The sequence below is a fragment of the Nilaparvata lugens genome, chromosome 2 (genome assembly GCF_014356525.2).
Source record: "Nilaparvata lugens isolate BPH chromosome 2, ASM1435652v1, whole genome shotgun sequence".
In the NCBI taxonomy this organism is placed as follows: Eukaryota; Metazoa; Arthropoda; class Insecta; order Hemiptera; family Delphacidae; genus Nilaparvata; species Nilaparvata lugens.
In genome coordinates, this window is record NC_052505.1 from 71861256 (window position 1) to 71880230 (window position 18975).

General features: G+C 36.3%; 1 protein-coding gene across 1 annotated transcript in view; it reads left to right on the forward strand.

Annotated features, from left to right (window-relative positions):
• LOC111043992 (kinesin-like protein KIF21A) overlaps positions 1-18975 on the forward strand; it is an 89405-nt gene that overhangs the window by 37757 nt on the left and 32673 nt on the right. Inside the window, exons 2-12 of the mRNA XM_039420175.1 lie at positions 5521-5743; positions 6526-6762; positions 9149-9361; positions 10212-10530; positions 11575-11683; positions 13085-13202; positions 13493-13705; positions 14520-14838; positions 15884-16086; positions 16590-16779; positions 17725-17857. Of these exons, the coding sequence (XP_039276109.1) occupies positions 5521-5743; positions 6526-6762; positions 9149-9361; positions 10212-10530; positions 11575-11683; positions 13085-13202; positions 13493-13705; positions 14520-14838; positions 15884-16086; positions 16590-16779; positions 17725-17857 (2277 nt within the window). The remainder of the gene's footprint in view (positions 1-5520; positions 5744-6525; positions 6763-9148; positions 9362-10211; positions 10531-11574; positions 11684-13084; positions 13203-13492; positions 13706-14519; positions 14839-15883; positions 16087-16589; positions 16780-17724; positions 17858-18975) is intronic.

The window sequence follows — 18975 nt, forward strand, 5'->3', positions numbered from 1 at the left end:
GTGGCAGTGTAAAATACTACAGGATACTAAAAAGCGGGAATGAATGGCTTCGTGCTGTTTTCAGATCATTTAGCTGACAGATCATTGAAAGTAATCGATATAAGTCCATAGTCCTAGAGACCCAATCGAATTTAATTGACGTTTCGTACTTCATAGCCAAGGAATTGGTTATGAAAAAACAACAAGCAATACATCAATTATAAATCTTCCAATGGATTTCTGTCTTTGAAAGAGATGCTCGAACTCCTTGCTCGTTCGCATTACATACAAAGAATTCTACGATTACAGGATGTTGGTCCTGATTGAATTTGTTCATGACGACGCTATACCTCGGTTTGCTAATCTGTTTTAAACACAGAACTTTGTTTACAACCTTTGGGTTCCCACTGCTTGATGTAGTTATGCAAAGATCAATTTCAGCAATACATATATAATAATAGAACTTAGTTGCTTGGTCACATGCATTTACGCCATATTGCACCAGTCATTTAATACTTCCTTCATGTATAGTACTTTCTTGTGAGGTTGTCAGCCCATCAACTCAAATGTTATTTGAAGCTGAGTAGCAGTCTGGCAAGCAATGATCTCTTGGCTTCAACTTCATTTTGTATTATAATTGAAAATAAATGTTTTTGTTCAAAAAAGTCGTTGAATGGATTAGTTGACTACCTATGGAAAATTAAGAATTTATATTAATACTTTTTGATCTAATGTAGTGGAACTCTGAACCGTCAATAGACTATGGCTCTTGGTAACCTTCCAATACTGAACCATTAGCAGTCTCTCTGGCAACAATATTGACAGTCACTCTATCAACCGAGCTACTCTAGTATACTAGTAATAGCAACTGCAGACAATGCTTCTTACATCAAGTGAAAGGCTGTCCCATTTCAATTCCATGAAGGATAATTAATTTAATCTACGTAATTTGTTGTCATAACTAACTTTGGTAATAATATCAAATAATAAAACTTACAGTACCGGTATAATACATAATATATGGAAGCTAATTACTGGAAGACAATACTTTTGTCTGGCAGGATGGCTGACAGGTCTTACAAATAGATAAGCACATATTTTAAAGTGCATGATCGATTTCAATAAACCTTGAATCCTCTGTCCTTCAGCATAAAATTAAATTTCAACATTTTATTTCTATGCCTACTGCTTTCAGAAAGGCCTATTCATTTCTGTGTTACTTCATAGAGTTCAAGTGAAATGGTTAGATTATCAAGGGAAACCTCTGTTCAGATTCAAGTTGACAAATTAGTTGTCTTACAGATTCTTGGATTCTTTCTTGTTGAATATGAAGCTATTGAATAGACCTCTCCATACAGTCCAATTATTTCTAATAAATCTAACCTTTGAATAATAGCTTGGTAATGGATAGTTAAAATTTGGTGTGCAATTGTGTTGTCTAATATTCTTTCTTACTTCAACAGTATCGTCTAGAAGAAGATCGAAGATAACACTATTATGTCATACTTATGACATTAAAACATTATCAAGACTATACAACCTATTCTGTATTATAGTGTAGTTTTCCCCCTAATTCACTCACGATTTCAATTAATGTGTAATGTAAGATAATTTTCTTAATTATAACCGGAAAACATGAAACAAGTCTAGGAAGGAACTCAATGTATGTAGGAAATCCATTTTCTCTAATTATACCTATGACCTTCTCCACCGTCTAATAAGTGTGTTCATCATAAATAGTATGCCCTACAACGAATTATGTGGTGGATGGTTTCGTAGATGAGTTTGTGATTTATCGAAAATTACTGTGTCGTTTCAGAGTTATTTCTGTTCACATTATTTTAGTTGTGGTTGAATTTCTATTTGCCATAAAATTGACTTCAGTGACACAGCTCTAGACTGTTTTGTGTACAGTATGCCACCGACAAATCAAGGGGATGCATGCTACTCTGAATAAAGTCCATATTTATAAACTTGAAACTTATTGCCCAGACAAAAGTACCAGTTTGATTGTTCTACTCATAAGCTAATATAATTTGCTTTTGCTCTTGTTTTTTTTGTCTAGTTTTTGCTGAGGGACGACGAACTAATTTCTTAGATATGACACATTTATTATCATATGCCTCGGATTCTGTAAAATAGTATAGTCAAGTACATTCAAGAAGTCAAGGTTGAATGTTTAAGTAGCTTTTTGATACACACCAACTATCTTTCTCACTCAAGACACACAGGATATGCTGGATGTAAAACTCACTCTCTCCAGTTTGTTCAGTGCTGAGTGCCGGTGATCGTCCATCTGAGACGATTCGGGCAGTTTGTTTCCGTTCTCATGTAAATTAGACCTTGAGAAAAACTATTCTGAAAAGCAAATTTCTAGGATTGTCTTTAAACTTGAAAAATATGTGCCACCAACTAACCTTCATCTTTCGACTCAAACCAAATTCAAATTCGATTTATGTACAATATTTTTATGTTGGTTGGCTGATTCGCTGACAATCTCCATATAGAGTTTTTTGTTAATGAAGTGCCTTGTTTTAATTGAAGGCTGTTACTATGTGTTGATCAATAATTAAACCATACCTGTTGTATTCATTAATTGATTTTGAATTCAATGATTTTTTTTATTTTCTAAATATTTTCACCGAGTATACATTTTTAGAAAAACAGTATAATGAACGGGATACTCCACTATAGCATTTGTCATTGATATATTAAATTATTGCTATCTTGTAGCTAAGGTGTTTTTCATCCAGGGAAGAAAAAATGAATTTATTTATGATTGAAAAATAATGGATTGCTGATTGTATGTGAAAGTGAAGGGTGTGGTGTAGAAAGCATTTGTTGAAAACTATCGATTGTGAATGTTATCCAAGATTATAATGGTTATAGTCATTGAACAATTTCACAGCTTGGTCTCACTCTTTCTGTGCTCACTTCTATAACTCGAAGGTCCTTCGGTCCTTCTCTATTATCACTACTCTTCTTGTCGGTTAGGGTAGAAGGAGAGGAAGTGAAGAAAGAAGAGAGAATGGAAGAAGATGCAATCTCGAGTAAGTTGTAGTGCGCCAAGTTGTCCAGTGACGTGATTATTGTCCTCGGGCGTTGGAAGTCTGTCTTCGTTATTCACCACTAAATTGCAGGTTGTCAGTCAGCAGAGCTCCTAGAGTGGTTTGCTGGGCAAATTTATGTTCAATATTGAACTTCATGAACTTCAAATTTGCACAGCACACAACCATTACCGATCCTCCACGGTTATTCATCTTTTCCGCAGCCATTTACTTGTGTATTCTTACTGCATCTTCTCCTGAAGATAAATCTTCTCCATTCTCACAAGATTAGAAATTCATTTATGGGAACTTGGTTGCTGATTTTATTGGGTAAAGCCAATAGCGAACTTCATGCAACAAACTGAATCAGTTATTTTGTAGCGATGCTGCTCAATCAAATCGGTTGATCACACAGTTAGTATGACTTATCCATTATGATGTACTCTATCATATTTTATTTATCTATTTGGAATAAAAACGTTCGAAATGAGATAATAACTTCCATTTTCTATAGTACATTTTATAAAATTCTCGGTTTAGTTTGAATCAAGTCATGAAAGCATTTCCCTTAACTATAGTAATAGGGTAGCTAGTTCTAGTACTATTCATGAATGTGTCATTTTGTCATATAGCCAATAATACTATGTACTGTAGGAACTGAAAGGTGATGTACAATAAGTCCATAATAAATAATGGTAAGCAGTGATGAGCTTCATGATAATTATAATTATTCTTATTATTTTTTAAATAACATGAATCATGATTATTTTTCATTGATTTTAAGTTTAGTGAACTATAGTATATACATAGAGAAAAGATAGCTTATCAGTTGTCTCTGACTATAGCTATTCAATTTATAGGAGCAAAACAGTAAAACAATTTAATAATTCACTTAATTCCAACTTTCATGTGAAAGTAAATTCGTATGGCTTTTGTTGGTGGGGAGTCCCTTGCAGGAACTCAAATTATAGTAGCAAGTATCTATGTGGATGTGTCACATACGTTTTATCGTACTGATTTTAAAATGTTAACTATTATGTACAGCTAAAAAAATGGATTGAATTAATATTATACTTAGGAGATTAACTCATTTGCGATGGAATGTAGGAAATCAGGGGATTTCTTAAATAAATCGAAGCCAACCTGTTTGTTGTACGGTAGTTTTTTCCAATTGACTTGGTATTCTGTACTAGAGTATTCTGTACTGTAGTATGTATAATAGTATAAATTGAATATACTAATTTTACTGATTTTTCAACTCGCGACTATAGTGACATTATAACTATGTTTTTGAAAATTTTAACCATTTGGATACTTTTCTTGCAAGAAAATTTCAAGTGTGACAAAATATTTTCTGATCCGTGTTTCCCCGACATCTAAAGATATTAGGATAGAAATTGATATCTTTAATTTTTCGTTTTTATAGTGAATTTTCTTAAGAATTGAGAATGATCACACTCAATCCTCACCCACATTCGGACAATTCGTCGATACCAGGAGAAAGAGGATCTCAGTTATGGAATTGAATCGTTTGTTGTTTCCTATCACTAATCTTACTACAACTACAAATGACTCTTGAGACGGCCACATATGTGATGGTGTGAACCGAGAAAACTATCGGGATTCCTCTCGATTCTATGTGCCTTGAGGCCTGAGATTTTTTTCGCCGGGTTCACACATGTATATATGAGAAGTTCATGCTATGTATTAAAATTTAACTAGTAAATAAGTCTTTGAATTGCTTCCCAAGTTTTTTAATGTGCATTATTTTAACCAGTTCATTGTCAATGCGATTCATTGTAGCTATCAAGAATCTTTATTATACAGATGGAAATTACTGAGATATTGCAATTATTCAAATGTTAATGAATTAATTGTTATTATTAAACGAAAATCCGAATTAATCTGGGCATTCCCGGGCTGACAAATAATTTTTGAATAGTAGCGCTCATCGAATTTCCATCTAGCTGTTTACCCTGTTGTCAATATTTGCAGTAGCAGAAGTCTTCGGGGTGAATTACAGCATTTAATTCGGATTTTCGTTTAATAATAATAATTAATTCATTAGCAGTTGAATAATTGCAATATCTCAGTAATTTCCATCTGTAGACTGGATGGCTGCTATGACTTCTTATAAAATTGGAGATTGTCAGTTTGGTGTAAGGGTAAGCATTCCTGACCGGCATAAGAGGTACTGGGTTCGTTTCCCGGGCTGACAAATAAGTTTTGAATAGTAGCGCTCATCGAATTTCCAACTAGCTGTTTACCCTGTTGTCAATATTTGCAGTAGCAGAAGTCTTCGGGGTGAATTACAGCATTTAATTCTGATTTTCGTTTAATAATAATAATAATCTTTATTATATTAATCTATACTGTATGGTTGTACTTGGTATTGTCACATAGAGAAGATAGCATTAGAAGATGTCCCATGGTATAGGTCGTAATTATAATGGTATAGGTAATATAACCTATTTATTGTTTGTTTGTTTGGCAGGATTCGACCGCAGGTTGCGCGGGAGCTGATCGACAAATGCCGCGTGTGCACGTCGGTGACGGCCGGCGAGCCGCAGGTCACCCTGGGCTCGGACCGCTCGTTCACCTACGACCACGTGTTCGACATGCATCACGACCAGCAAGCCGTCTACGAGTCGTGCGCCCAAGCTCTCGTCAACGGCTCGCTGCAGGGATACAACGCAACGCTGCTCGCCTACGGACAGGTCAGTCACATCTCTCAATAGAACTATTCATTTAGGTGAGGTGAGACAGTCTAGTGTCTAAAGTGACTAGTGTCTAGTGTCTAGTGACTCATCCTAAATTCAGGAAGAGGAGTTATGGATTAGTGCCTGTTTTTTATATTCTAAATATTGTGATGCTCTTGGCGTAATAAATGAACATTTGAATATAAATGAATATTAAATTTGCAAAACTAATGTAAGCATTTGTGTCCTCAATATTGGGTCTATTTTGATACGGTTTGCGTAAAAACACAGGTTATTGTTCCTATATGTGCATATCTATTTGTTTTAAAAATACTTATTTTAAATCATCCAGAATTGGCATAATTTTTAGGAGGCCTCGGTTTATGTTGATCCACGATTCCATTTATGTCAATATTTTCTTTATAATGTCATTAATTCTATACGTTCAATAGATGATTGCTTTACTTCATTAAATGCGGAACAAACAAGCTATGCTTCGCGCTGATTGGGATTGTCCTGTACTTATTTAACTTCAAACCATAGCCATCCATATACCGTTGACAATAAAATTATTCATTCACTTTTGTACTAGAAGGAGAGACCTCGTTGTTTATCAATTTAACAATTAAATGTTACAATCTCACAATGTGGGTAACAATGTAATGTTACAGTCTAGAAAAGGTAATTGAAAAATGTAGAATATTAAAAGAAATGAGATGTTCATATATTTGATAATGATATTTTGATACCAATTCTCGATGCTGAATCTGCAAAGGTTGATGAGTACGTTTTATTTGCAGACTGGTTCTGGGAAGACGTACACGATGGGAACAGGGTTCGATGTGTCGGTGAACGAGGAGCAGGTCGGCATCATTCCAAGGGCCATCAACCAAATATTCTCCGGCATAAATGAGCTGAGCTTGAAGGCAAAAGAAGCCGGCGAAACGCCTCCCCAGTTCAAAGTGGCTGCTCAATTTCTTGAACTCTACAATGAGGAAATCATCGATCTTTTTGACCCGGCGCAAGACTACACCAAAGTGAGTCATCTAAAACATGTGTAAGTAAATTAAGTTACCGCACTTCCGTTGAACTCCGCTTTACTGGAATACTGTTCTATAGTAATTTACAAAATGATTCTGTACTTATTTTGCGGTTGATGGGAAGATTCTGTTTGAATTTTGCAAGAAATTGTAAACTCACTATCATAAGCATCGGTGAAATCATTATACTTATCCAAAAACAATTCCACGTTAACTAATTTATAACAGTAGATCAATATAATTTACTATTGTTTAATTACAGTATTTTATCAATGTGATTATGATATGTGTTGAGAACCTCCCCTTGGTCGCTCTTTTTTGACTTATCCTCAGTCTGATTATTCGGATGTTTGGGATGCAATTATAAATTGAATTGAATTGAATAGAGAAAAAATACTGTACTCCTATTACCGTTATCTGAATATTTTTACTCTCTTTAGATGAATAAAATAGCTTGACAGAAACGTTATCAGAGCTATACAATTGACGTCACCATACGAATTTGTTGTGTCTAAGATATTTATTATGACTCATCGCAATATTCACAACATAAGCAATAAAAAGGCCGCCTTATTCTATTATTTTCTCAATTAATTTTATTTATATGTCCTTTTTGACAATTCTAATTATTGTAGAAACTTGATTTTCAATTGAGAAATAATCCTACTGCTTTCCTATACTGTAGTCAATATTTAATCAGATGGATTTCCTGCAGTCATAGCAGTATGTGATCGCACACATTTTTTGATGACACCAGTTTTTCAGCCCAGTTTCACTAATTTAAAAAAACACCAGTGGTTGAGGATTCACATTAATTAAAATTCACTCATTCATATCTCATTATTTGTACCTTCACCCATGCACAAGCCTAAGCTCATCGAATCTGATAAAATTTGATAAAATATTATTACAATTATAGAGTTACAATAAATAAATATCGAGTTAGCTGGCTGGCTCTGGTGTCAGATTTGAAATTCAACTGGAACTGTATATTGTCCACCAGTCTCAAACACTCAAGATCCTATTAGATTAAGACCTAGCCGATCTGTTTTATGTAGATTATTATTATTAGCGCATGGCTTTCAAATTGTGGGGAGACCTAAGAGTAGTTCCACCTCGCCGTATGTAGTCCAAAGTTCCCTAATAAGAAACATTGGGTCACTAAGGTTATAGTTCGCATAATACTTTAAATTTACACTTTTCACTTCGAAATAAAGTTCTTTTTGATTTATTTATTTTTGTTTTTATGTAGAGTTCAGGTTCTTATGCAGAGCCACAAGTGTTGTCGAAATTAGCGATTTTCAGTGAAATCACAATCAAATTGTTTTGATATCTCCAAAAATCGCTAATGACGGTCAGTGGAAAACTCACATATTTCATCCAGATAGCTTGTTGCAAATTGAACCATCAATTCGTCACCAAAGAATCATCCGTAGGTAATAGTTGTTTTAATAATTGTACCATGCTTGTATAAACCTCAACAAAAACCACATTCCCTTCATTAAAAAAAGGAAAAGTCTCTCAAGTATTTTACAAGGTGGACCACGGAAAACGGACTTTTTTGAATCGCGCAGTACTTGGTGGCTGGAGGAGGGGGAAAAGCGCCGTCAAGGTCACTCGACTCCCCACCATCTGCCATTTAGTCGCTATTAAGCCGCGGTGGTCGAAATTTCATCACGTGCTTGCATATGACACACTTATAAAAAGTAGTGAATCAGTACCCAAAAGTTGAAGCCAGTGGACTATCAACAATGTAGTACGTTTTGTGATGAACCGTACACATTTTCGAAGAATTGACAGTGTGTATACGCAAGCATGAGTGATGAAGCTTATTTTCATCTGAATGAGATTGTTGATAAACAGGACTGTCGTTATTGGGCTTTGGAAGTTGAGTTGAGTTTCAAATACTGATTCACCACTTTTTATAAATGTGTTGTAGGCCTATGCAAACGTGTGTTGATCTTTCGACTACAGCGGCATAATAGCGACTAAATGGGAGGTGGTGGGGAGTCGAGAGACTTTGACAGAGCGTTTCCCTCTCCACCAGCCGCCAAGATCAGAACCGTCCGTTTACACGTGGCCCACCATATACGTCAGTAACAATGTTGTACGTTTTCTGATGAAATGTTACATATATTCGAAGAGAATGAATAATGGACGGTGTTAATGAGTTATGAAGCTCTATCAGCGGAATAATAGCGACTGAATGGCAGCTGATGGGGACTCAAGTGCCGTTGACGGCGCGTTTCCCCCTCCACCAGCCGCCAAGTACTGCGCGATTCAATACTGTCCGTTTCCCGTGGTCTACCCTATATTCCAGTGATTCAATGTGAAGTGTTTCTGTAACTAATACTAATTGAAATAATGATTATGGATTTTTTAGGGTAAGACGGGCATTAGGATCCACGAGGACTCGTCGCACTCGATCTACGTGACAGGCATCACGTCTCGCACGGTGCACTCGGCCGAGGAGGCGTTGGCGTGCCTGCGTCAGGGCGCCCTGTCACGCACCACCGCCTCCACACACATGAACTCCCAGTCCTCACGCAGCCACGCCATATTCACGCTGCACATACGGCAGCAGCGCATCGCAAAGGTACTCGCCAAAATTGCTAACAAACAATCATAATTGTAAAATAATCATAAATCATAGATCATAGATAATCAATAATCATAAACAATCATGATTTACGATTGGTGAACAATAAATTAACGACTCAATGATTGTTTTAGTCATTCAAATTATGTGATTTGATAAATTGATTTGCCTGATTAAAACAATTTGTTCCCATCATTTTCTATTTTAATATTAAACAACTTTTTATAAATGTAGGTATTAGTTAACTGCCTTTAGTCTTCAATTTCTCTTGAAACTAGCACTTCCCAACTTACGAGTAGCAGTAGAGAGAAGGATAATATTATAAAATGATATTGTTATTCAATGAAATGGTTATCGAGTTTTACAGTAATTGAACCAAATAAATCTCAGTGTGTGTTTTTATGGTTGGAGTCGTCCCCAGAAAATCGCGAGTTTTATTTTAACTTGAATGTTATTTCGTTATGGATTCAACTCAATGTAAATACCCTTATCATTTCTATTAATATTTTTTATTCTGATCATCTGCTTACACTGCCTGTTCTGTTGAAATAATTGCATTTTTATCATGCATGTTCTACCGTTAGTGGCCAGCCTTACTATTGAATGTGTTTTATATTAGTTGTATCGGTGTGACAGAGCTTTTCGATTCTACTTGATGTTATTCTACTTTGTGACTAAACTATTAGTTTGACTTTATTACTTTGTAATTGTATTACTATGACTTTGTCAATTACCTGTATTGGTCTACGACAGTAAAATGTATTTATTTATTTATAGCCTTTATTTAAATACGCCTACCTTGTATTAGTTGTAATTGACAATGAATGAATGTGTGTGCTATTGGCAGGTGGAAGCGGACGAGACAGAGGACGACAATGACGTGATCAGCAGCAGTGGTCGCTCCACGATGGAGTCGAGCTGCGACAGTTCGCAGCAGGAGTTTGTGACGCTGAGCGCCAAGTTCCACTTTGTCGACCTGGCCGGGTCGGAGCGACTGAAGCGGACCGGTGCGACCGGCGACCGTGCCAAGGAGGGCATCTCCATAAACTGCGGCCTACTGGCGCTGGGCAACGTCATCTCGGCCCTCGGTGACAAGACCAAGCGGGCGCTGCATGTGCCTTACAGAGACTCCAAGCTCACGCGATTGCTGCAAGACTCGCTTGGAGGTGCGTTTCATTTGTCTCTGGTTTCGTTCTGTCGAAACGATTTGTCTTTAAGGGCGTAATCCTAAGGATATGAAGATAGTAGTGATCCATTGGTAAATTTCAAGCGCCCAAACTTCTATCATAGAGAACTATAGCATGAGATATCCCATAGAATAGGTAATTTTTGTCCAAATTTCAAGCCAATTTTTTTGTTTACTCTAGCCGATCACTGTCGACTACTGTCTATTATCACTGTTTTGACAGGTAGTGTAAAACGGCACAGTATGAGAGACTACCAGCGTCATATAGCTTCACCAAAAAGAACTACTAGGACTGTCGGCTTGAGTTAACAGTGCATTTGGAACATAAACGCTCCATACGATGGAATATTTCATTCGTGTTTAATTTCATTCAAGTCTTTCATTAGTGCTGTTTTAGTTTTCATTTTGTTACGGATATAGTTTTTGTTTAATTTTGCTGTCGGATACTGCTTAGTTTTTGCCAAGGATTACCACATGTTTACTTTAAAAACTTCTTTTTACTTAAGAGACTTTTTGTCCTTATTTTTACACAAAAGCATATCTTTGAAATGATCGGGAGGGAAAAAGTGTATTAAGTTGACACAAATTACCTCGTGCTAAATATTTTCTGTAAATATTACAAAATCTGGGCAAGATGAGTTATGAATAGAGTTTCCCCAAACTGCCGTTCCTAATAACTCGACAATAATGCGGTTGATTAATAAATTTCTTATAACTAGTAGTATGGTTGAATATAAGAAGCTAATTCGCCTGCCAACTAAGTTATCCACGAAAGTTATCGAATAATCGTTAGTTGCATTCACCTAATACGACTCGATAAAAATGACTCAAGATTTAAACGGCTAAGAAGGTTATCATTACAAACTGAGGTGTCATCAACTTATACAACCATAGAAATTCTAAGTATATAATGTACTGCGATAAATGTTATCTTGATAAACAATAAATAAATATAAATAATAAAAATAAATACTGAGTGACCTGTGGATAATCAGTTATTGATTAAATTAAAATTTATTTGCAGGTAACAGTCGGACTGTGATGATAGCGTGTGTATCTCCAAGTGATAGAGATTTTATGGAGACACTAACACTTTACAATATGCAAATAGAGCAAGAAATATACAAAACAAGGTGATATTAAATCAAGATAAGTCTTCCAGAACAATATCGCTTCTAAGGCATGAGATTCAAAAACTACAGGTGGAACTCATGGAATATAAACAGGTAAGCAATAGTCATTTTCTCAACTCTTCTTTATAATTATGAGATGTTTCCATGATCAACAATATTCATATGCCTTACAATTCATCAAACACTAAATCAACCTATATAATTGTTAAAATTGGGAATTATTCTTCAGATTATCAATTCGTTTCTATTAAATTGTAGAGGCCACAAGATATAACATGAACCTTAACCCCACAAACGGTGAAAGATTGGCTGGCGTGGTAGGTATAAAGGGGTGGGATTGTATCTTTCACACATCTTCCCCTCTCACTTTGCATGCATACCCACCAGTGTAAAGAATGTGAAGTGATAGTACCGGCTGCCGAGAACAAATGGACCAAAATCTTAAATTCACCCTAAACAAAACAGAGTTGAGTCCCGTATGGTAGGAGTCGAAGGTTCATGTTATATCTCGCTATCCTCTATCATTATTGATCTAGCTATCATTTTGATAGGAATCTAAATATAAGTATAGATTGTTCACCATGATTTAATTTCCAGGGTAAGAGAATCGTAGGAGAAGATGGTATGGAGGCAGTGAACGATATGTTCCACGAAAACACCATGCTTCAAAATGAACTGAGTAATTTTAGAGCACGAATGAAAGCAATGCAGGAAACTATAGATGCGCTCACTATGGAAAACACCCGCCTTCTCGCTGAAAAAGCAACTGGTGCCTGGCTCAATTCAGGTTGGCATCTATTCAACTATTATTACATTATATTTATCATTCGTCATAATAGTAGTTGATACAACAGTTTTATAATAAAGTCTTCAGAGTACGAGTTGGATGCAGATTAAGATACAAGTGAGCAAGCACGTTTCTTAAGGCTGTGCAAAGGCTAAAAATAAGCTTCCTACTGGTGATATTTTTCAAAGTTTTTCGATTTGAAAAAGTTTTTTCAGGAAAACATTTTTTTCCGATCATTACTTTTGAGATATGAGCGGCTGAAGTTTAAATTTTCGGGACAGAACATTTCAAATTCGGTAAGAGATGAATCCATGAGATTTGAAGGATAAATTCTTCATGGTATTGTTGTTCTAGTAAAACAAAAATTTTCTGATAATATCAATTTTTGAGAAAGTTATTCAAATTACTTATGTTCTACTAGATCAACAATACCATGAAGAATCTATCACACAACCTTAAGTGATGAAGCTTATTTTCATCTGAATGAGATTGTTGATAAACAGGACTGTCGTTATTGGGCTTTGGAAGTTGAGTTGAGTTTCAAATACTGATTCACCACTTTTTATAAATGTGTTGTAGGCCTATGCAAACGTGTGTTGATCTTTCGACTACAGCGGCATAATAGCGACTAAATGGGAGGTGGTGGGGAATCGAGGGACTTTGACAGAGCGTTTCCCTCTCCACCAGCCGCCAAGATCAGAACCGTCCGTTTACACGTGGCCCACCATATACGTCAGTAACAATGTTGTACGTTTTCTGATGAAATGTTACATATATTCGAAGAGAATGAATAATGGACGGTGTTAATGAGTTATGAAGCTCTATCAGCGGAATAATAGCGACTGAATGGCAGCTGATGGGGACTCAAGTGCCGTTGACGGCGCGTTTCCCCCTCCACCAGCCGCCAAGTACTGCGCGATTCAATACTGTCCGTTTCCCGTGGTCTACCCTATATTCCAGTGATTCAATGTGAAGTGTTTCTGTAACTAATACTAATTGAAGTAATGATGATGGTTTTTTAGGGTAAGACGGGCATCAGGATCCACGAGGACTCGTCGCACTCGATCTACGTGACAGGCATCACGTCTCGCACGGTGCACTCGGCCGAGGAGGCGTTGGCGTGCCTGCGTCAGGGCGCCCTGTCACGCACCACCGCCTCCACACACATGAACTCCCAGTCCTCACGCAGCCACGCCATATTCACGCTGCACATACGGCAGCAGCGCATCGCAAAGGTACTCGCCAAAATTGCTAACAAACAATCATAATTGTAAAATAATCATAAATCATAGATCATAGATAATCAATAATCATAAACAATCATGATTTACGATTGGTGAACAATAAATTAACGACTCAATGATTGTTTTAGTCATTCAAATTATGTGATTTGATAAATTGATTTGCCTGATTAAAACAATTTGTTCCCATCATTTTCTATTTTAATATTAAACAACTTTTTATAAATGTAGGTATTAGTTAACTGCCTTTAGTCTTCAATTTCTCTTGAAACTAGCACTTCCCAACTTACGAGTAGCAGTAGAGAGAAGGATAATATTATAAAATGATATTGTTATTCAATGAAATGGTTATCGAGTTTTACAGTAATTGAACCAAATAGTCCCCAGAAAATTGCGAGTTTTATTTTAACTTGAATGTTATTTCGTTATGGATTCAACTCAATGTAAATACCCTTATCATTTCTATTAATATTTTTTATTCTGATCATCTGCTTACACTGCCTGTTTGTTGAAATAATTGCATTTTTATCATGCATGTTCTACCGTTAGTGGCCAGCCTTACTATTGAATGTGTTTTATATTAGTTGTATCGGTGTGACAGAGCTTTTCGATTCTACTTGATGTTATTCTACTTTGTGACTAAACTATTAGTTTGACTTTATTACTTTGTAATTGTATTACTATGACTTTGTCAATTACCTGTATTGATCTACGACAGTAAAATGTATTTATTTATAGCCTTTATTTAAATACGCCTACCTTGTATTAGTTGTAATTGACAATGAATGAATGTGTGTGTTATTGGCAGGTGGAAGCGGACGAGACAGAGGACGACAATGACGTGATTAGCAGCAGCGGTCGCTCCACGATGGAGTCGAGCTGCGACAGTTCGCAGCAGGAGTTCGTGACGCTGAGCGCCAAGTTCCACTTTGTCGACCTGGCCGGGTCGGAGCGACTGAAGCGGACCGGTGCGACCGGCGACCGTGCCAAGGAGGGCATCTCCATAAACTGCGGCCTACTGGCGCTGGGCAACGTCATCTCGGCCCTCGGTGACAAGACCAAGCGGGCGCTGCATGTGCCTTACAGAGACTCCAAGCTCACGCGATTGCTGCAAGACTCGCTTGGAGGTGCGTTTCATTTGTCTCTGGTTTCGTTCTGTCGAAACGATTTGTCTTTAAGGGCGTAATCCTAAGGATATGAAGATAGTAGTGATCCATTGGTAAATTTCAAGCGCCCAAACTTCTATCATAGAGAACTATAGCATGAGATATCCCATAGAATAGGTAATTTTTGTCCAAATTTCAAGCCAATTTTTTGTTTACTCTAGCCGATCACTGTCGACTACTGTCTATTATCACTGTTTTGACAGGTAGTGTAAAACGGCACAGTATGAGAGACTACCAGCGTCATATAGCTTCACCAAAAAGAACTACTAGGACTGTCGGCTTGAGTTAACAGTGCATTTGGAACATAAACGCTCCATACGATGGAATATTTCATTCGTGTTTAATTTCATTCAAGTCTTTCATTAGTGCTGTTTTAGTTTTCATTTTGTTACGGATATAGTTTTTGTTTAATTTTGCTGTCGGATACTGCTTAGTTTTTGCCAAGGATTACCACATGTTTACTTTAAAAACTTCTTTTTACTTAAGAGACTTTTTGTCCTTTATTTTTACACAAAAAGCATATCTTTGAAATGATCGGGAGGGAAAAAGTGTATTAAGTTGACACAAATTACCTCGTGCTAAATATTTTCTGTAAATATTACAAAATCTGGGCAAGATGAGTTATGAATAGAGTTTCCCCAAACTGCCGTTCCTAATAACTCGACAATAATGCGGTTGATTAATAAATTTCTTATAACTAGTAGTATGGTTGAATATAAGAAGCTAATTCGCCTGCCAACTAAGTTATCCACGAAAGTTATCGAATAATCGTTAGTTGCATTCACCTAATACGACTCGATAAAAATGACTCAAGATTTAAACGGCTAAGAAGGTTATCATTACAAACTGAGGTGTCATCAACTTATACAACCATAGAAATTCTAAGTATATAATGTACTGCGATAAATGTTATCTTGATAAACAATAAATAAATATAAATAATAAAAATAAATACTGAGTGACCTGTGGATAATAAGTTATTGATTAAATTAAAATTTATTTGCAGGTAACAGTCGGACTGTGATGATAGCGTGTGTATCTCCAAGTGATAGAGATTTTATGGAGACACTCAACACTTTACAATATGCAAATAGAGCAAGAAATATACAAAACAAGGTGATATTAAATCAAGATAAGTCTTCCAGAACAATATCGCTTCTAAGGCATGAGATTCAAAAACTACAGGTGGAACTCATGGAATATAAACAGGTAAGCAATAGTCATTTTCTCAACTCTTCTTTATAATTATGAGATGTTTCCATGATCAACAATATTCATATGCCTTACAATTCATCAAACACTAAATCAACCTATATAATTGTTAAAATTGGGAATTATTCTTCAGATTATCAATTCGTTTCTATTAAATTGTAGAGGCCACAAGATATAACATGAACCTTAACCCCACAAACGGTGAAAGATTGGCTGGCGTGGTAGGTATAAAGGGTGGGATTGTATCTTTCACACATCTTCCCCTCTCATTTTGCATGCATACCCACCAGTGTAAAGAATGTGAAGTGATAGTACCGGCTGCCGAGAACAAATGGACCAAAATCTTAAATTCACCCTAAACAAAACAGAGTTGAGTCCCTTGTGGTGGGAGTCGAAGGTTCATGTTATATCTCGCTATCCTCTATCATTATTGATCTAGCTATCATTTTGATAGGAATCTAAATATAAGTATAGATTGTTCACCATGATTTAATTTCCAGGGTAAGAGAATCGTAGGAGAAGATGGTATGGAGGCAGTGAACGATATGTTCCACGAAAACACCATGCTTCAAAATGAACTGAGTAATTTTAGGGCACGAATGAAAGCAATGCAGGAAACTATAGATGCGCTCACTATGGAAAACACCCGCCTTCTCGCTGAAAAAGCAACTGGTGCCTGGCTCAATTCAGGTTGGCATCTATTCAACTATTATTACATTATATTTATCATTCGTCATAATAGTAGTTGATACAACAGTTTTATAATAAAGTCTTCAGAGTACGAGTTGGATGCAGATTAAGATACAAGTGAGCAAGCACGTTTCTTAAGGCTGTGCAAAGGCTAAAAATAAGCTTCCTACTGGTGATATTTTTCAAAGTTTTTCGATTTGAAAAAGTTTTTTCAGGAAAACATTTTTTTCCGATCATTACTTTTTGAGATATGAGCGGCTGAAGTTTAAATTTTCGGGACAGAACATTTCAAATTCGGTAAGAGATGAATCCATGAGATTTGAAGGATAAATTCTTCATGGTATTGTTGTTCTAGTAAAACAAAAATTTTCTGATAATATCAATTTTTGAGAAAGTTATTCAAATTACTTATGTTCTACTAGATCAACAATACCATGAAGAATCTATCACACAACCTTAAGGCTGTGTACCACGCTTTTAGAAAATTTTTACTGGCGTTATTTTTTATAGTATTTCGATTTGGATACTATCAAGTTAGTTAACAAAATGGAACAAATCTCCAATGAAAAACGTTTTTATCATTTTCACTTTTTGAGATATGAGCATCTAAATTTGAAATCTTGGGAGAGATCCATTTCCGAATTGGTATCAAATAAATTCATGAAATTTTGAGGGTACATTGTCCAAGATACTGTTTCTGACATATTTGATTTTTCATAATATAAATTCTAGGAGGAGCTATTCCAGTTGAAAATAATCGAATTGGGTTACTTATGCTACATATGGTATCTTTGTTTTGCAACTTGTTATTTTAAATTCAGTTCACCTTAATCATGAGCATAATTAGATCACAAACAAATAATTCTATTCCTTATGTGTCATGGTTCAACTAAAACCATCTTCAAAAATGTGTGTTTTTACATTTGTAACTTTTCAATGTTTCAGAGCAAGGAAATGAAGGCGACATGACTGAAATGGTTCAAAAGTACCTGAGTGAAATCGTTGAACTGAGAGCTAAGTTGTTAGAGTCCGAAGCAATGTGTCAGCAGCTTAGGAAGCATCCTCCTGCTATGGCCAGGTGAGCATTTATCATACAATCATTATGGTATAAATTCTTGAAAATAATTCCCTTTCCATAGGAAACTCTTGTATTTTCTGGCTCATAATCAAATCAAATTATTTACAAAATTTCAATGCATGTAAGGAATTTTTGCATTGTCAATATATAGAACCTAAAATAAGCATATTCATAAAAGCACAGTAACAAACTCTAATAAGCTCTGTATTTGAAGAAAAAATATCATTCAGCAATGACCATAGAGAAAAGATAGCATAAGAATATAGCCATGGTATTGGGCGTTAATGTTCTAAATTTCACTGTTAACCCAAGCTGATAGTCCAAGTAGTTCTTTTTCGTGAAGCTATGTGAGGCTGATAGTCTCTCATACGGTGCCGTTTTTATGCCTAGTCCATCATATTGCCCAGCCTGGTAAGCTTGGCCGCGTTGGTCTTGCCCTGCACTCTGCGTGCCCATTCAAGTCCAGCGGAAGCCAACGTCGACAACCGCTCGCTACATGGAGCGCCGCATTCAAAATGGCAGATTGAGAATGGAGTTGAGAGTTGAAAATATTAACTAGAAGGAACACAATAAGAACTATAAAAAAGTAACATAATAACAATTCAATGAAAATCAACTAAAAAATCACAACTCAATTACACAGGACACAGAAAACCCAGCAAAGAAGACGACAAAACAGGAAACAGCACGCATTGGTTGACTCGTGTGGATGGGTAGTTTGCCAGCTTCAGCATTCACTGGTCTTCCTTGGCCTACGCTGAGCTGGCCTCCTCTCGGCAAAAATCGGAGCGATGGCCAATGAAGGCCAGCGCTGGCAAACCACCCATCCTCACATTGGCGCTGGCCGACGATGGGCTTTGTTGGGCCAATATGTAGATGCGGCATTACTCTCTCACCCTGCCAAAACAGTAATAGTAGACTGTAGTCGAAAGTAATCGGTTTGAGTTAACAAAAATTGGTTTGAGATTTGGACATGAACATGAACGACCTATACCATGATCTTCTAACAATCTTTACCTAACTATCCTTTATGTTATATTTTCTCTATGCAATGACTTAATAACAAAATCATAGAATGATTGGGAATTTATGTATGGAGAATTGTAATTATGTATGAC